The sequence below is a fragment of the Oryctolagus cuniculus genome, chromosome 15 (assembly GCF_964237555.1).
Source record: "Oryctolagus cuniculus chromosome 15, mOryCun1.1, whole genome shotgun sequence".
Lineage (NCBI taxonomy): Eukaryota > Metazoa > Chordata > Mammalia > Lagomorpha > Leporidae > Oryctolagus > Oryctolagus cuniculus.
Genome location: NC_091446.1, coordinates 74,494,092 through 74,513,747, shown reverse-complemented (window position 1 = coordinate 74,513,747; position 19,656 = coordinate 74,494,092). Strand labels below are relative to the sequence as shown.

The following is a 19,656-nucleotide window of genomic DNA, read 5'->3' as shown; positions in this document are numbered from 1 at the left end:
GCTGCCCCGAAGTTTTCCTTTTGCATAAGCTTCCTCTGGGGTTTTTAAAGGAACTTTGCTACCTCCTCTGAGCTGAGCAAACAGCCTGAGACTAACGGGAGAAGAGGGGGCGGAGCGGCTGGGCTCCGGGGAGGGCGCTGCCTTAGCAATCCGGGCACTTATTCCCGAGGGACTTTGAGATGAGACAAAAAGACAAACAGCCCGGGGAACGGGCGAGGAGGGCAGGTGGGGAGCGGTTATCTGCACGTGTTCTCTGAGATCTCAGCCCATTCCCGCCCAGCGCTCCGGAAGGGTCTGACACCCTATGTGCTGGGCAGCAGGGAGAGCCTGCACGACTCCTGGAGGTTCTCCAGGCAGCAGTCCCCTTCCCCCATCCCCCCTGGAGGAGCAGCACACCCACCCTTCGAGTTGCCCAAGGAAGGGCGAACCCTTTGAAGGCAGATTTTTAAGCCTCATGTTGGGACAGATATGCTGATGGAGCTGGCGGACACAGGTCTGGACTGCCCAGCAGGGAGGGAGTGCCCCGTTCCTGAAGGACCTTTAGGCAAAGCAAACGACCTTTTCATGGCCGGGAATAGGAAGTGCCCAATCTAGGGCATTTCCCAGGATGCCCTTCGGAGGGTATGTTCCCCGACAGAGGAGCCCTCTTTGTGTGCCCCACCCCAGTGCCCTCCCCAGCTGGGAGCTCAGCACTCCTCAGGCATTCAAAGGAGCACAAGGTCTCCCAGCCCCTGAGCCAGCCTTTCTTGATCAACTGCTAGCAAGAGTCAGGGGCTCAGAGAGGGAGGGAGACGATGAATCGGGGGTCCCAGCGTGTTCAGCACTTTTCAAGTGTAATGACCCAAACCCTTCTTGTTGAATCTTCCTGCAGGAACCACACACTGGAGGTTGCACAGATATTTCTGCATCATGCTGGGGGGAAAACCAAAGCAAGCGCTCCATGGGCTTGCTGTGGATCCCCTAGGGAGCTGGAGGCAGAGCTGTGGCATCTGCACGTGGATGCCTGGGTGCTGTGCTGGGAAGGAGCCAGCTCCTCTGAGTCCTGCACTGCACTCAGTCGACAGACTTGCCCTGGCGTGTGTGCATCCACTCTCATCCTGCATAGCCCTCCCGTGTGATGGTCCCTGCTGTATGGAGGAACGCATTCAAGCTCAGAAAACAGGTAAGTCGCTTGCTCAGGCTCACGCAGCTGGTGAGGGAGCTGGGCTTGGATTCTCACCCAGTTTGTGCTGGCTTCAAAGCTGGAACTATTCCCACGGCAGGGGTAGGTGACTGTGAAACTACTAAAACTGCAGCCTTCTGGTGCCTGGCTAACACATCACTTCTGTAGCCTTAATTTCATATGTGTACTTGATATCCTTCTTCTTAAAGAGACTGTCTTTCCCTTCATCTGTAGATGGCTCAGATCTGCTGGAGCTATCTGCTTCAGGACTTTGGATGCTAAAACCAGGAATGTCCAAAGTCCAGAGTAACCTGGAATGGAACAGTCACCCTTGGTTTGACCCTGTTGTCAAGGACCTTGGAAAACAACAACTCTTTGTGCTGGTTTCACTGTGAGCCCTAATCTTGACTGTACAGTGTGGAAGGTCTGGAGATAACCTGGGAGGCTTGATTTGCCATAGCTGGGAAGTGCTCGCCTGTTGTGAGATATGGGACTTGTCCCTACCCGCAGACCCTGGGTGACTTCAGCTACATCAGTCACCCCTGAGGGTGCTCTCTCTCCTGGAACCTCCCTGCCATGGCACCTGCAGTACCAAATCAGGTCATCTCTCAGTCATGTTCTGACAGCTCTTCCCCTGGTGGATTTATGTCAGCTGGTTCCGCTGTTAAGTGAGAATTTGAGTGTCAGCTGCCAGCCTGGGCATGCATGTGTGTCTAGCTCAGTCCGCCAACACACCAACCCAGGCTCATGTGCCTGTCCGTCACCTTTGCCTTTATCAGTAGCCCGCGTACACACACACACACACACACACACACACATTTGTGAGTCCCTTCTAAAAGCACTGGGCTCGTAAATAGTAGCTCAGCCCTGGCGTGTGTGCTGGAGGAGCCCTGGATGCCCATCTTCCCTGATATGTGACCTACCTCTGACCCTAATGGGCCCAAGCTAGGTGTAGGGTGTCTGTCTCAGTTTCCTTTGACATGAGGATGGGATCCCTTCTCTAGGTGTTTTAGGCCCTGCTTAGCTGCTTAACTGAGGGGCCCTGCACATGCCAGTGCCCCCGGAACCTGTCTAACTCACTCATGTGGTGGGCAGAATTGCTAGTCCTTACTCTGCCTATTGTCACCCTGCAGTAGTTTCCTTTGCCACCCTCACCTGCTGCATGGCTGTCTCTGTAGGGAACTTGTCAAACAATGTCTCTTCCTCTACTGTATTTTTTCCTCTCCATACCTCTGCCTCCAAGCAGAACTGTCCCCTCTTTGAAGTCTCAGCAGAGCCAGTATGAGACTCAATGCTGTGACCTGTCTGCCAGGGTGTCTCCTCCAGGGGGCTGTGACCCACCCAGGGAAGAGGCTGTGTTTCATTTCATTGGTTGTGTTAGTGCAAGCATGGGATCTGGAACATTTTAGGTCCTCAATGGGTAATTGTTGAGCAGTTGAATGGGTGAGGGGATGAATGAATGAACACAGAGGCATTAGACAATGTCCCAAGTCTTGGTTCCTGGTCCTCACCAACAGCTGAGCCTCTGCATGTCTTTGGCTTGCTCCTTCCCCATGTATCCATAAATTGCCAGAGTAGAGTAGCCAGCACATAGGAGCCAGCCAGGAAATGGAGATGTGTGCAATGATTGGGTAAAAGCCAGTAGGGAGTGGTAGAGACTATGGGCTCCTATGTAAGTGTTCCCGTTCAAAGCATATTTAAGCCTGGAGGTGAATGATCAAAAATAGTTGCATTTGGTGTGTGAAGGAACTTTGTAGTACTGACATCTGTAATACCCGCCTCCTTTCAGTCCGTACTTTGCTTGTACTGGTTTCATTGATGATGATGGTAGTGGCAGTGAGGTTAAACAGCAGATGTGTATCGAAGGCCTTTTCCAGGGATGGAACAGGCCAGCCTGGTAGTTGCTTCTGGAGCTGTGCATGTGTTACCAGGCTGCTAACAAACAGGCCAGCTTCAGCCACCATGGGGAGACCAGACTAGAGCACTAGACACATCCAGTGCTTGATGGTGCTTCTGAGGCAGGGAGAACGGCCATGCAGTCAGTAAGGGCAGCCACTGTGTGAATGTTAACCGGGGAGCGGCCTCTGCAGGGCTCCAGAGGGTGGCTACCCTGGACAGCTGGCCCACAGAAGAGCTGAGAGAGGTGATGGTCGGTCACTTGAGGTTCTGCAAGGTCACATGACTCCACAGTGTCACACAGCAGGTGCATGGCAGAGTCATCATTTGAACCCCAATGGATCATCAAAGCCCTGTTCCATCAACTACAGCAAATGTCCCCCACACTGGCACATTTCAGTCGTCCTGCCTGACCTTGCTGTGCCCTGACTTCACCCCAACATGCCACACACACACACACACACACACACGCACACGCACCTCTAGCTGGAACTCTCGCACTAACTCCATGCACACGTCAGCTCCTTTCTTTCCTCTCCTGCAGCCCTGGCTCTCCCTTATCTCAGTGCTCCCACCTTTGTGGAGCCCCGGTTGCCTCCTCTCATACACAGGGCCATGTCTGTCCTTGTCTGAGCCTCAGGACCTAGCACCGGGTCTGGTTGTGCCTACTCGGGCCTGGATGATGGAGGGAGTGAGTGCATGAGCCCACCCATGACAAGTTTGTGAAAGGGACAGAGAAGTCTGGCCCATCTCCAGGTAAAGACTTCTGACAGGCCTGGGTATCCCCTCTCCCCCAAAGCCCTGTATCAGGAAGCCTCTGGCCACCAGCCTTGCACCTGCTGGGTCTGGTGTCCTCATGAACAGCTGTGGGTGGTACAGGAGTGGGGCTTCTCACCTTGCTGGGAGAATCGGATCAGTAGGGAGCTGTATGGAGAGATAAGCCTCTTAGACCCTGAGCCATCTGTCTCCTGGGAGCCTCGGCTCAGCGGCTCTGTGCTCACCGTGGCTTGAACACCCCCAGCATAGGGCAGGGAAGCCAAGCCCTTCTGTGTGCCAAGCCTTTGCCCACCATGGAATCTGTCACCTTCCTTGCTCTCTGAGGAGGTCCTGTGATCTTCACTTTGCAGTGCCTGAGTGACTCAAACTCCTGGGCAGGCTGGCTTTGTGTCCTGGTGTGTTGGACCCAGACGCCTGGCTACTGGCCCTTTCCCTTCACGGCTGGATGGTTTTGTGAGGAGAGAGTGGCATAGAGTGAGGTGTCAGGGACAGTTTTCTTTAGCAGAATGTCCTGCTCTGGCCCCACCACCGACTTTCTCAAACAAAGGTGCTCCATGCATGTTGTTGCTTTGTTTATTATTTGTTTATTTTGGATGTTCTTTCCAGCAGACACAAGGCAGGAAGTTAGGAAGGGGTTCCTTCAGGGGTTGTGGGATGCAGGAGTTAAATGCCAGGAGACTGAGTGTCTCTGAGATCAGCCGAGACATCACAATCTTGTCATCTGCCTTGGGTGCTTGGGACCCTGCGCCCTAGCAGGTTTGGAAATCTATGGATTTGTGGCTTTCACAGGTCACCATCAGTGCTGGAGGGGTCACGTGGAGATGAGGCCATGTGGGTGAGTCTGGCTCAGGATAATGCTGAAGGTTGGTGGCAGGACTGGGACCAGGACCTGGAGTTCCAGAACTTTTCCAGGACTGTTGCTGCTGGAGATGAAGCCCTTCAGCCTCACAGCACATGGCTGTGAAGTTTGGAAGGGGCAACTGAGGCTACTGGGCACATGAGGCGCTGGCCAGAGGCTCTCCTCTGTATAGGGCCTCGTTTTCACAGCTCTACACCTGTGGGAGTGCTCCAGGCACCACCCATTGGTGGATGAGAGATGGCTTGATCTTGCACAGTCTGCAGGGCCCCGCATAGCGTCCTGGAAGGAGCAGTAGGCAGCCAAGAGGGATGGGGATAGGATGAAGGCAGAGAAGTGGGCAGAGCGGGGGGGGGGGGGGTGGAGAGAAGGAGGAAAATATAATTAAGATTCATTTCCAAACAACAGGACTTTGTAAAAGTCAAAGCAAGAATCAGATTTTATCCTTGTTCCTTGAGGCAAAGAAGGGCACTACCGTGGCCAACACAACCAGCCCAGACTGTGATTTACTGGCAGAAGGTGGGGAGAAGGTGGCTTGTCTTAAGGAGGCCCACTTGAGTTGCCTTGGGCCTGGAGTGGGGAGACCTGCCTGGTAGCTGGGGTAGGAGGCTCTGCTACAGGGTCATGTGTGCAGGCTCTCCGAACCCCCATGCTTGTCTCATCTCAGCCAGCCAGTGCTCTGCTGACAGCGTGTGTCCCACCGCTACGTTTGCATCGCTGGACAAACCAGTCCCATTCACAGGAGGAAGACCCATGAGAAAGAAAAAAATGGCATGCATTCAGCTATTGTTCCTACTGTCCTAATTAATTAATTAATCTAAGACTTATTTATTTGAAAGGCAAAGTTACAGGAGAGGGGGAGAGATGGAGGGAGAGAGATCTTTTATCTGCGGGTTGAATCTCCAAATGACCAAAACGGCCAGGGATGGACCAGGATGAAGCCAGGAGCCAGGAGCTTCATCCAGGAGCTTCATCCAGGTCTACCATATGAGTGGCAGGGCACCGGCACCGTGGCTTAATATGCTAACCCTCTGCCTGCAGCACCAGCATCCAGGGTTCTAGACCCGGTTGGGGTGCCGGATTCTGTCCCGGTTGCTCCTCTTCCAGGCCAGCTCTCTGCTGTGGCCTGGGAGTGCAGTGGAGGATGGCCTAGGTCCTTGGGCCCTGCACCCGCATGGGAGACCAGGAGGAAGCACCTGGCTCCTGGCTTTGGATCGGTGCAGCGCACTGGCTGCAATGCACCGGCTGTAGCGGCCACTGGGGGGTGAACCAATGGAAAAAGGAAGACCTTTCTCTCTGTCTGTCTCGCTCTCTCACTGTCTAACTCTGCTTGTCAAAAAAAAAAAAAAATTCTTAAAAAAAAAAAAAATGAGTGGCAGGGACCCTAGTACTTGGGCCATCCTCGGCTGCTTTGCCAGGCACATTAACAGGGAGCCAGATCAGAAGTGGAGCAGCTGGGATTGGAACTAGTGTTCATATGGGAGGGAATTTAACCTTGCTATGCCACAACACAGGTCCTTTTCCTATTGTTTTCAATAGCAGAAACAAAATTCTGGGGCAGGTGATGCCCACATCCCATATTCAAGTGCTGGGTTGAGTCCCAGCTACTCCACTTCTGATCCAGCTCCCTGCTAATGTGCCTTGGAAACAGCAGATGATAGCTTGAGTAGTTGAGTTCCTGCTCTCCACATAAGGGACCTGGATGGAGTTCCTGGCTGCTGGCTCCTAGTTTCAGCCTAGCACAGCTCTAGCTGTTGCAGCCATTTGAGAACTGAGCCAGTGGATGGAAGGTATCATTCTCTCTCTCTCTCTCTCTCTCTCTCTCTCTGTCACTCTGTCATTCAAATAAATAATATGTCTGGAAACAGTCTGAATGTCCTACAATGGAGAGACAGTTAATTATTTATGTTAATAAGACAGTTATTATGTTAAGACAATTATTTATGTTAATAAGACAGTTAATTAGTAATGAAGAGAAATGCTTATGATGTAATGTTAAAATTTGAAGAATTAAAAGAAGAGGTACAGTAAAACTAAAAATGCATCAACATAATTGTATGGGAAATGAATCAGAAGATCATTAAGGTGTGGCGATGAGATGATCCTTTTTTCTCCTGTTTCCGGATGGTCACCATATGCAGTGTGGTGAGGTAGTTAAAAGCACAAAATCTAGAGCCAGATTATCTGGATTCGAAGCTCTGCACTAGTGCTTACGATCTGTGTGATCTTCCACAAGTTGCTTAACCTCTCTGGGCTTGGATCCCTCATGTGTAAAAAGGGGAGAGAGTAGTAACAGTATTAACTCTTAGGATTATTGTGAGGGATTAAATGAGGTCGCAGATGTAATTGCTGCACCTAATAATTTCAATATAAGCATTAGCTACACAAAAAATAAATTTAACTAGTACAATTCATCCGTGGTCTCATGCCGTCATCATAAATAAGATCATAAATCTGACACTGGTGTAGTTTCTTTCTATTTCTCTTCCCGCTTGAAAGTGCTTTTATCTTCCCACGGTGATAAACATGGTAATTTACAGCATAGGCTACTCTCTGCCATTAACACTGTCATAAGAATCTCCCACCCCCATTTCTGATGGAGGCTCACGATTTCCTGATTGCTGTTTGCCCTGTTCCCTATGCCCACTCTCAGATCCCAAATGCTTCCCTGGCTCCTCCAACGAATATGTGGTTGACTGGTTGCAAGAACGCTCACAGTTCTCTGCCCCTCTTTTGTAAGTTTCTCTCATCAGGATACAGGGCCTCTGCCCCTGCTCCTAAGGCTGAGCTAGAAGACAGGTCCAGCTGACCAGTAGACTCATGGAAAACAACAAATGCCCACTGCTCTGGGTCACTGAAGTTGGGAGTTGTTTATCGAGCAGGTTAGCTAATGGATAGACAAGGGATCTTCAAAAAGCTCATGGAAAAAAAATGCATAGATTTTGAATTTTTTTCTACCCAAATAAACTTATAATTGAATCCTATTTTTCTACTAACTCTCTGAAGCCACTTTATAATTACGAGGAGCAAGGCCACGGCATGAGGCCTCATTGATTAGCCCATTGGGAAGCAGGGCCTGCCAGTCCCTCCTCCTCTTCCCCATCCAGGCTCTGTTGTTCCAGGCCCTTGTGTCTGCCCCAGCACTGCTATTGCCGAAAACAAGCCAACCCTCAGTGAATAACCTTTGTCCCTGCCTCTGAGCTGCTTCTTGAAGACAGACAACCTTATGGTGAGGGAGGAATCTCTCTGGGTGCCTTGCACCCTGAGTTTCCCACTGTGGTCATGTCATTTTGCTGGCCTTGGAAGCAGGGAGGCTGGCCCAGTGCTCCTAGGACTCGGGTGGTCTCTCAGCTCCAGGCTCATCTCTTAGCACCTCCCCAGTCTTCCCCAGGGCCTTCCTTGGAGGCAGCCTCACAACATGTTGGTGAAAGGTGGCCCAGTAGAGGTTCCAAGGCTGCAGACCTTTCCCACTGGTGGGGCTTAGACAGCCTTCAGTGTGACCCCCACGTGAGCCTGAGCAGCTCCCAGGCTCAGAGCCAGTGCCCGATGCCCTTGAAAAGCCAACTAAGTCAGCTGATGGAACACTCATTAAAACAAAAAACAAAAAACAAAAAATGCCACTGTGACAATGCTACTTAGAGATTGCTGTGGACTTTTCAGGTACTTCAGACGAAGCCCTTTTTTCAAAATGTAAATGGTGGCAAACTCAGCAAACTGGCCCTTGCAGCACATTGATCCGTGAAGACGGTTTCGTCACATGGATCCAGAGTCCTGAGCCTTGCTTCACACACTGTCTTCCCCACGGGCCTTGCACAGGGCTCAGAGCTAAAGCAATGCGTTGGAAAAGTCAGAAGGAGGAGTGAATGTCACTCGGCACGATGCTGTCAGCTCAGGCTAACCCTGGGTCAACATCTCTTCCTACGACAGAGGCACCGCACCCTCACGCTGGGTAAGCTCCAGCACACGAGGCTGGACGGCCTCGCACAACCCCGCTGTGGATTTCACAACACCCTGGGAACACAGATGCATCTTCTCCCTCCTTTCTGAATCCCAGAGTCAGCCCTGCAAGATGACAATGCACTGCCAAGCCTGGGCAAGAATGCACAGGCTTTGGTTTTCAGTGTTGCAATTGCTGGTCTCCTATCAAAGCAGCCTCTGTGGGGCCAGCTTTGCTCCACGGCGACAGCAGGGCCATGAGCACAGGGTCCCGTGTGCCAGGCTTGCTGCCAAGTGTGTCACAGACATGACCCCGTCGACTGCTCATTGTGATGGGAAAAGGAAGATTCCACTATCAAACCCTTTTCACAGATAAGGACACTGAGGCTTAGCAATTCTGGCTGCCGGCGCAGGGGCACTCAGCTCCTAGGGACGGAGCTGAGATCCTGACGAGATGGCGCTTTCCACGAGGAAAGCTGCCCTGCTCCAGCACGTGCCTTCATGCACCTGCTGCAGAGAGTTCCTGCCAGGAGCAGTCTGTTGCCATGGAGAGAGGCGGGCAGATCCTGGTTTCCGGCTCTGCCTCAGTTTCTCTCTGAACCTCAGTTTCCCAGTCTCCACAATGGAAATAAGATCTCCCTAGGATGGTTTCAAGTACTGCAATGAGATCACGCAGTGAGCACCCAACAGACATGTCTGCATTGCTCTTCTTGTTCTACGGAGTTCTGTAAGGAATGTTCTTAACCATAGAAAGGAAAAGAAATCTGCTCTTGACATAGGAGCCATGGACCTGGATGACTGTCCCGAGACAGAGTGAGAGTAATGCAGGGCTGCCCTCACATTGGGCAAAAGGGCTAACCTGGCCATGTTTCCTGTACACTGTGTGTGTCTGCACCTGAGTGTGGGTATGTCCATGTGTGTGACTACATATGGACGTTTGCCTGTGTTGGTGTGTGTGTCTGTGTAACTGTGTGGTGTGTCTATGTAGATTGTGTATATCTGTATGTAGTGTATTTTGTGTGTGTTCTATGTGTGTCTGTGTGTATCTGTGTATAGCATGCATCATGTATGTCATGTGTATAGTGTATATTGTGTTGTGTGTATAGCATATGTATCTGTGGTGGGTCTCTGTGTAGAGTGTGTCATGTGTGTAGCATGCATGTCTGTGTATAACATTGCGTCTGTGTATAGTGTGCATATCTGTGTGTGTGTATAATGTGAGTATCTCTGGGTGTAGTGTGTGTGTAGTGTGCATTTCTGTGTGTGTAGCATGTGTGTCTGTGTGTGTAATGTGTGAATAGTGTGTGTGTCTCTGGGTATAGTGTGCTCTGTGTGTGCATAGTGTATGTAGTGTGTATGTATCTCTGTGTGGTGTGAGTGTGTATAGTGTATATGTATGTTTAGTGTATATATGTCTCTGGGTGTAGTGTGTGTGGTTTGTGTATCTCTAGGTGTACTGTGTGTATCTCTGGGTGTAGTGTGAGTGTGCACACATCCTCATCTTCCTCATCAGCTGAGCGTGTAGTTGGAGGCTGCAAGAGGCGAGGGAGACAGAGCCACAGCCCTCGGCCCCCACCAGGGCTGGAACCAGGCAGCGGCTCACCTCCCTCACCTCCGCCTTCCCTGGAGGGGCTCACACCCACTCAGCCTTGTGAGGGGCATCTGGCAAAGTAGCTATTTTTATCTGGGCCCAGCTGGCTGTGATGGCACTTGGGAAGGAGAAACGGCTGAGGGGGTAGCCATGGGGTCTCACCGCATCCCTCCACCCCCTTGTCATTCACACCTGAGCGTGCCCTCCGCTGGACAGGATTCGTGGAGGCTGCGAAGTGCACAGAGTCTCTGGTGTTGATCACTGGACTTTGGGGCCTCAGCCGTGAAGGATCAAGGGACGCTAGGATCTCCCGGGATGCCTGAGAGGGCTTTGGAGCTACAGAGAAGCCGGACAGAGCCCAGGTGGGCATCAGACTCTGCAGCCTTCCCCTGGGGCTCAGCCTGCCCCCATGCCCCACCTCCCTCCCTCCATGCAAGCCTGCACAGTGTGGCCTCACAGCCTGGCCAAGCATCCCCAAGTGTCCCTGAGCCCCGGTCTGCAACCTGAGCTCTTGGGAGCTGGGAGCCTGCAGCCTTCCCTGGGGCTGGGCCTGTGCCCTTCACCACCCCGCACCCCACCAGGCAGGGTATGGGCGCCTACCTTTCAGGATTGTCCTAAGCGGTCTGGCAACTGGACAGCAGCGCCACACTCTCTGGGACCGGATAGGATGTCTTCTCCCTGAGGGCACACACAGAGGAGCAGGGACCTTCCCTGAGCTGCCTGGGGACTCCCCTCCCCCTCCCCCCAGGAGCACCTTGACTGAGTTCCACTCCTATGACCCTGGGTTCCCCAATATCAGTTCAAGGAAACCCAGGACCAGCCAGGCTGCGGGAGGGCCCAGGGAAAGAGTGGGCCTTTTTGTGACTTAGTTTTCAAAAACAAATAAAAAATATTCAACAATTACAGTCAGTGGTGGTTAAGCCACCAGTTGGGATGCCCACATCCCATAATGAGAGTGTCTGGGATTGAGACCCAGCTCTGCTCCTGGTTCCAGCTTCCCGCCAATACACATCTTGGGAGGTAGCAGGTGATGGCTTGTGTAGTTGGATCCCTGCCACCCACATGGGAGACTTGGATTGAGTTCTGGATGCCTGGCTTCAGCCTGGCCTGGCTGTTGTGAGCATTTGGGAAGTGAACCTGGAGATGGGCAATCTCTGTCACTCTCTCTCTGCCTTTCAAATAAACTAAATAAATAATTGTAAAAATTTTTAAAAAGAAAGAACAGTCAGTGCTGTGAGACACTATGCCCCCAGAACATGAGGGGTCATCAAGAAGCTTATGGTAAGGGCCGGCGCTGTAGAGTAAGTGGGTAAAGCTGCCGCCTGCAGCACCTACATCCCATATGGATGCCGATTCCAGTCCTGACTTCTCCCTTTCCAGTCCAGCTCCCTACTAATGCACCTGGAAAACAGCAGAAGACAGCCCAAGTGCTTGGGTCCCTACGCCCACGTAAGGCACCTAGAAGAAGCTCCTGGCTCCTGGCTCCTGGCTTTGGATAGATCCAGCTCCAGCCATTGTGGCCATTTGGAGAGTGAACCAGCAGATGGAAGACCTCTCTTTGTCTAACCTTTTAATTCCCATTTTCCCTGCACTTTTTCAAGTGCCCCCTTCTATTACCCTCAATGCCCTCATGTTCCAAGCAACCTTTCAGCTCTGTGGTTCAGAGACGTCTGTGCCCTTCGGCATAGTAATACTCCTCTTGGCAATCTCATCTAAGAAAAGAATCCTCAATAGAGGAAATATTGTATGTGTACATGTGCCTTTTGCCACATATGTAAAATAGCAAACTTGTGAACCCTCTAAATGCTTATGCACATAAATTCACGATAGGACACGACTGTACCTGAGGCCAAGTTAGACTTAAAATGCAGGAATCTGCCAGAAATAGTCCTAAATGGAGAGGAAACTTGATGGGGAAAGATATTCATCCCCTTGAGCTGTCATTAGGGTGACACTGGCAACCTCAAACACATCTCAGCACAGAGGACCGACAAATGGCACGCTGTGGCCCATGTGTGCGAGGATTCCCTTGGCTGCTTTCCTTGTTACGTGTGAGGCTCGTTTTCATTGCAGGCCCTTCACAAAACAATTGCTTCCCATAATCCACTGGCCCACAACAGCTGCTGCCGACAGTCTGGTACAAATGCTTCCAGATAAACTTCAGTCTTAAGTATTTTGGGTGATTCTAACAACACAGTGACAAGGGGCCAGCGCTGGGGCACAGGGGGTTAAAGCCCTGGCCTGAAGTGCTGGCATCCCATAGGAGCGCCAGTTCTAGTCCCAGCTGCTCTTCTTCCAATCCAGCCCTCTGCTATGGCCTGGAAAAGCAATAGAAGATGGCCCAAGTCCTTGGGCCCCTGCATCCATGTGGGAGACCTAGAAGAAGCTCCTGGCTCCTGACTTTGGATCGGCACAGCTCTGGCCATTGCAGCCAATTGGGGAGTGAACCAGTGGATGGAAGACCTCTCTCTCTGTCTCTACCTCTCTCTGTAACTCTTTCAAATAAATAAAATAAATCTTTAAAAAAAAAAAACACAGTAACAAATGAAAAAGGCTCAATGTGGAACATGCAGGGACACATAATTAATAATGCAAAATGCTGCATGCAAAATGCTGAAAAGAACTGAAGAAAACATTGAACAGAGAGAGAAAGAGACAGAGCAAGTTCTTCCATCCACTGATGCACTCCCCAAATGACTTAAATGGCTAGGGCAGGGTCAAGCCAAAGCCAGGGGCCAGGAATTCTGCATAGGGGCTGGGGCCCATGTAGTTGGGCTATCTATTTATCTATCATCTGTTACTTTCCCAGGTGCACCAGCTGGGGGCTGAATCAGAAGTGGAGCAGCTAGGACTTGAACCAGTGCCTATATGGGATGCTGATGTTGCAGGTGGTGGTGGCTTAGCCTACTGCACCACAGTGCCCCTTCTCTCTTTTCTCTTTGAGAGGTGGGGGTGTGGGTAGGGCAGAGAGGAAAGAAGAGAACGCTTTCATCCGTTAATTAGCTCTCTAAATGCCCATAACATCTGGGACTGGGAATTCAATCCTGGTCTCCCACGTGGGTGGTAGGCACTCAGCTGTTTGCAGCGTTCCCTGCTGCCTTCCAGGATCTGCATTAACAGGAAGCTAGCTGAAATCAGTGGCCAGAGCCAGGACTGGAACGCAAGTACTGGGATGTGGGAGGGAGGCAACTTAACTGCTAGGCCAAATGCCCACCCCAGCATGGCTATTTTTGAATCATGAAACTATGGGTGTTTTTCTCTCTGTATCTATTTCTATATCCACAGGTCCAATACATGTTACAATAACCATAGCTACTAAAGAAAAAAAAAGAAGAGGAAAGTAGGCAGTTTCTAGGGGGTTAGGCAAGAGAAAATTTCAAAATACTCAGTGATATGATTGAAGAAAGGCAAGAGAGCTAAATGCTCCCACAAACAGGGGGGAAAGACCATGACTTCCTCTTTCAAACCTGCAGGAACACCCCTTACCCCTCACCACACACTCCCTCATCTCAGGTACCCACTGTGCATGAACTTCGGGGACTCAGATTGTCTAGTTAATTAACTCATCCACCGCACTGACTGTGCTGCAAACTTGAAGCCAGCATAGCAGAGTGGCTCGGAACCTCGACCTCGGCGGGCCCGTAGCTTTGCATCATTAAACATGCTGCTCGACTTAGCGTGTCCACATGCCCGGGGAAGCGGAGGCTTTTGACGGAGACTGTGGGGCCTCAAGTCCTTAGGTCAATGGTTGGGACCACCCCTATGGCTAGCGGTGCTGTGTAGGGTCAGGAGAAAGAGCCTGGCTTTGGCAGGGCTCTGGGCTGCCCACAGGGGCTGTCCCCCAACAGTTCCTGATAAGAACCTTAATGGATCCTGGAATCCCTGCTCAAGGACTGGCACCCAGGGCTAGTGGTGGGAGTAGGGGTGGGGGGCTGCCTTACCTTCCACAGGGAAGAAGAGAAGCAGGATGCAGAGCAGGCTGGAAAGGACTAGAAGCCTCATGGTGAAGTGGCCGGAATCTCTCACGTCCTGGGAGAAGGCTGGGCTGCACCTGTCCTCCTGGGAGCCACCCAGAACATATATAGTGTTACACAGAGGGGCGTTTCTCATGGGTAGGGCTGCAGCAGCTTTAGAATTCTCCCAGAGTATAGCCAGCCTCTCCCAAGAGCAAAAAAAAAAAAAAAAAAACAATCAGCTTTTCCAGCAGTGGAGAGCATTTTGTGACTGTACCAGACAGCTGTAAAAGCCTAGCCCAAGTACTCCCAGTGCTGCCTGGTCTCAGCCATCAGGGCGGGAGACTCCTGCCACAGGGAAGCCACTGTGTTGATCGTTAACTTTTAGTGTCAGTAATAATTCCATCAAATGTAGATCTCCTTGCTTATGCCTTAGATATGACTGGAAGAAAGGCCATAAAACACATGGGCAAAGCCCTAGGGACTCTCTCCAGCAACCCCGACCATGCAGGGGCACAGGCCCTGGAATCAGATGGCCTGCTTTGAGTCCTTGCTCTGTGGCCCTTATCAGCCATGTGACCTTAAACTTGACATTGAATGTCTGTGACACTGCTGTTTGGGAAACAGGTTCAGGGCTACTTCTCCTACAAGGTGCCCGGGGACATGTTGGAGAAGCCATCAGTACAATCAGAGAGCTCTTAAAAGAGGTGGGGCAGCAGCTGGACCTTGATGGGTACTTAACGTGGTGAGGAAGTGAAAGGGCACATGAGGGACAGGGTCAGCTGAGAAAGGGATGCAGCAGGGGGGCTTCCAGCCAGGGCAGGTGCAGAGAAAGAAGATCCGTGGAAGACCCTGGGCCTGGCATCAGGCTTCAGTAGCTGGAGGTAGCTGGGTAGGCAGGTGCCAGCCACGCACATGCATCGTCAACGACTTTGCAGAGATGGCTGAGACTGGGTAGGGTGCGGGCAGACAGGTTGCCAGGGTGAGTCAGGTCATGGCGGGCTTCTTGGGCTGGCAGAGGCATTAGACTGGCTAGGATGTGAGCAAGGGCAAGGTGGGGTCTTCCAGTCCATGGAGACTGATGATGTGGGTGCTTTGGGCTCCCTTTCTATCAGGGAGCCTTTAGTAACAGTGCATGTGTGTCTGGGCATGTGCAAGGTGTGTCAGCAGGTACAGGGTCCCCTGAGAAATGGTGGGCCGCGGGGGGTGTTCTCCACACACCCTCCGTGCTGAGCCTTTGCCTGGGCTCTTCTCCAAGCCCCACTCCTGGAGCAGCCCCTGCTCATTCCTCCAAACCCAGCTCCAGAATCTGCTCTATACAGGCAGCACGGATGCATGCTGGGACCATTAGCCTTCAGCATGCTGTTTCCCTCTGGGTGGCCAGCTTTAAGAGTCACATAGCCTGGGCCCAGGGGGCAAGCAGTAGGCAGAATCCGGGAAGATAGGGGCAGGCACTGCAGACCCATCATGCTTTTATGCCCAGCTGTGGTGATCTGGGAGCAGTGCAGGTCTCTACCATGGCCTGCATGTACTCACCAGGCATTGTGGCACCTGCCCACCTGGCCCAGGAAGCTGTCATCCAGGAAGACAAGACTGGGACAAGAGGAGGCAACCTCACTGAATCAGAGCTGGTGTCACATGCCCAGACGGATGCCAGGAAAATGAAATGGCCTAGGGATAGGTAAGGAGAGTAAACGGAAAATGTGTGGAAGGGGGTTTCTGTGTGGTTAAGGGGGTGTGATCTGTTCCTGGCTGAAAAGAAAGGTGAGTCTGGTGTAGACAGACTGAAGGAGATGAGTCAGAAGGGGCCGTCTGGAATCCAGCAAGCAGACATTTATGTGTGCTCATACAGGGAGTTTGCATGGCCCCTTGTGATGGGATGGCCGTCTGTCCTTTTGCCTTAATAACCAAGCTGTCTGGCCCAGGAGCTGCTATGGCTCCCAGCCTTGAAGGGCACAAGGAATAACCAGGACCTGGTTCACCTCTCCAGGATCTCTCGGCCACAGTGTATTTCCCTCTCTGGCTCTTCTCATTGGCTGCAGGCTCCAGAAGCAATGTTGGCCACATGTGTGGTCAGTTAAGTGAGCAAGTTCATGGCCAGGGGTGGTTTTTCTCAGCCAGTCTCTGTGTGTTTTTACATACTTGCAGACATTGTACTAGATTCTTTTTTTAAAGATTTATTTATTTATTTGAAAAGTAGAGTTACAGAGAGGCAGAGGCAGAGAGAGAGAAAGAATCATCCATCTGTTTATTTTTATTTTTTTGACAGGCAGAGTGGACAGTGAGAGAGAGAGACAGAAAGGTCTTCCTTTGCCGTTGGTTCACCCTCCAATGGCCGCCGCGGCCGGTGTGCTGCGGCTGACGCAGGAGTCAAGTGCTTATCCTGGTCTCCCATGGGGTGCAGGGCCCAAGCACTTGGGCCATCCTCCACTGCACTCCCGGGCCATAGCAGAGAGCTGGCCTGGAAGAGGGGCAACTGGGACAGAATCCTGCACCCCGACCGGGACTAGAACCCGGTGTGCCAGTGCTGCAAGGCGCCGGATTAGCAAGGCGGAGGATTAGCCTATTGAGCCATGGTGTCGGCCATCCATCTGTTGGTTCACTCCCCAGATGGCTGCAATGGCTGGAGCTGCAAAGCCAGGAGCCAGGAGTTTCTTCTGGGTCTCCCATGTGGGTGCAGGGGCCCAAGGACTTGGGTCATCTTCTGCTGCTTTCTCAGACCATAGCAGAGAGCTGGATCAGAGGTGGGGCAGCTGGGACTTGAACTGGCACCCACTGCACCACAGTGCCTGCCCCAGACACTGTACTAGAAATCCACACCACGAAACTGGGTGGGAAGGCTGGATTTAAGGATTCTGCATCAGGCTACGTTGGCCTCGCTTGCAGCCTGATTCCCTTTGCAGGTGTGCTCTGAGCCCTGATGACCATGCTAAGTGGGCTACAGCACAGGGTGTGAGCAGGAAAACCCGGGGATCTAACAGGGACAACTCCAGTGCTGGTGCCTGGGGCAGCCGTTGTTGGAAGAAGGGTGAGGCAGAGGGCGGCCCCTGCCTGAGGCTGCCAGCACACTGTTCTTACTTCAATTGCGTGTTCCGAGCCAATCAACTCTGCAGAGCTGGTGCTCCCCGGGAATAGCCGTCCATTCATGCTCTGATCAAGGGCTAGCACCACTCCTTTATTTATGGCTGTCTGGGGTTGTTTGGGAGTGCCACCACTGAGTTCTTTGGGTAGTAGGTGCTGCCCTGTCGGCTTTTGTAACCCAGGTACCTTTTGTGTTAGAATGGTTCCTTGTTACTTTTAGTAAGCCATCATTGGGGTGGGGGGAGCAACAATCTACCTAGCAGAGGAAGCAGGGGCAAGGTCAGCTCTGAGAGCTGAGCTCAAAATGGCTTAGCTGTGAGGCAGAAACAGGAGCAGCCTCTCAGGCTGGCAAAGAGAGAGATTCCTCTGCATCCAGTGACCAAAGAAACCATGGTCTCTCAGGTGACAGCCAGAGAGCTGGAAATGGACTTTAGGTTCTCAACATAGTGGCTTCCTCATGACAGCACAGAGCTGTAGGGACGCTGCACAGCAAAGAGCCAAGAGCAGGAGGAATCTGCTGTCACAGGGTCTCTATTCCTCTACATACTCGCACACAGGATTCACACATTTGTAGGTTTTCTTAGGACCATATGTTTCACAGTAAGAACAGGTTCAGAAGTCAGAATTCCACCTGCTTTTTTGTTTAAAAATCTGATCTAAACATTTTTTTAAAATTTGAACTTTTATTTTTTATTTTTTAAAGATTTATTTATTTATTTGAAAGTCAGAGTTATACAGAGACAGAAGGAGAGGCAGAGGCAGAGGCAGAGGCAGAGGCAGAGAGAGAGAGAGAGGTCTTCCATCCACCGGTTCACTCCACAATTGGCTGCAATCATCGGAGCTGTGCCAATCTGAAGCTAGGAGCCAGGAGCTTCCACTTGGTCTCCCATGCAGGTGCAGAGGCCCAAGGGCTTGGGCCATCTTCTACTGCTTTCCCAGGCCACAGCAGAGAGCTGAATTGGAACTAGAGCAGCCAGGACTTGAACCGGCACCCATATGGGATGCCAACACTGCAGGTGGTGGCTTCCTCCAGGTCTTCCCATGTAGGTGCAGAGGTCCAAGGACTTGAGCCATCTTCCACTGCTTTCCCAGGCCACAGCAGAGAGCTTGATTGGAAACGGAGCAGCTAGGACTTGAACCAGTGCCCACATGGGATGCCAGCACTGCAAGCGGTGGCTTTACCCACTACACCACAGCGCTGACCCCAACCCTCTTAAAAGCTGTACCAAATGCCTGGCCCCCCACATGCTTCTTAAATGCTAATAAGAAAAGCACTGATGCAATCCCTGCTCACATTTTTAACTTAAATAACGCCGGGTATGAAGTGTAAGTTCCAGCTCAACCCCATTCCCCAGGTTTAATTACTGTTCACAGATTTTCACCTGCTTTGAAAATTTCAAAGATAGCTATCAACTTCTTACTGTAAAAAAGGAAGAAACACCTCTGGGCTCTTTAGAATATTCACAGTCTCATGTGGAGCTGAGAGAGGTGAAAATGAGAGGCATTTTCACAGGAACACCTGTTTGTTCTAAGCATATGCAAATCTGGGTACAAACCAATGCTTCCACTCAAAACTTTTAATGGCTTCCAAAGATGATTTTGATAACTTGGCAGCCTGCCTGAGAAAAGTCCACAGAGACACACGTAGGACACCAGGGAATTTACAAGGAAAAGAAAGGTTTCATATCAAATTTGTCATTTCTAAAATCAGTTGGGAAACTGCCTAAGGCGTCCCCACCCCTTGTGGTTACAGCATTCTGGGGCTGCATCCCACGCTTCTCTGTTCCTTTATGGGTCCTGCCATCCATCAGACTTTACTCTCCCTCCTTTCTTTGCTTAGCAAACTACAGATCCATTTATAACAGGAGGAGGTACGCCACATGGGGCACAATCCTTTTGTCCTTGAATTCTCAACCCACTTGAGGGAGGTGCCCATTTACTCTTTAACCTACTCAACAAGGGAAACTGAAATTTCCCTTAATTTCACAATAAAAAAAAGTTATAGGGATTACTCCACCAGAACCAAGTCTGTCTGACTTGAAAGCTGGGGTGCTTTCCAGAGTTCCATGAGAGCTCACGAATAGCTGAAAAAAATTCACTAGACTCACAGTGTTAGGTTAAGCTGCTGCTTGCTGCTCTGGCATCCTGAGTCTGAACACTAGCTAGTGTTCTGATTGCCCTGCTTCTGATCTAGCTCCCTGCTAACGCACCTGGCAAAGCAGCAGAAGTTGGCTCAAGTGCTTGGGCTCCTGCCATCCACATGGGAGAACGGGGTAAAGCTCCTGGCTCCAGGTTTACCCACAACACTGGGGATTAGCTTACACTTCACCCCAATTGCACAAAAAACGTTAGTTTCCTCTATTTGTTGCAGTCAATCTGAACTTCCTTGTCCATTTCCAACCCA

The 19,656-nt window shown here is 51.3% G+C and overlaps 1 protein-coding gene and 1 long non-coding RNA gene across 2 annotated transcripts in view; one reads left to right on the top strand and one right to left on the bottom strand.

The window, feature by feature from the left end:
- The first annotated feature begins 11 nt into the window (after positions 1–11).
- Positions 12–19,656, top strand: part of LOC138845402 (uncharacterized) — a 25,449-nt gene continuing 5,804 nt past the window's right edge. Inside the window, exons 1-3 of the long non-coding RNA XR_011382488.1 lie at positions 12–493; positions 872–1,162; positions 15,711–15,852. This is a non-coding gene — a long non-coding RNA (uncharacterized lncRNA). The remainder of the gene's footprint in view (positions 494–871; positions 1,163–15,710; positions 15,853–19,656) is intronic.
- On the bottom strand, positions 4,397–14,315 carry GPR15LG (G protein-coupled receptor 15 ligand). The gene is made up of 4 exons (XM_070057959.1): positions 14,160–14,315; positions 10,819–10,896; positions 10,411–10,554; positions 4,397–4,973 (listed from the first exon to the last, which is right to left on the bottom strand). The coding sequence occupies exons 1-4, from the start codon at positions 14,218–14,220 to the stop codon at positions 4,885–4,887; spliced, it is 372 nt and encodes a 123-aa protein (XP_069914060.1). The 5' UTR covers positions 14,221–14,315; the 3' UTR covers positions 4,397–4,884.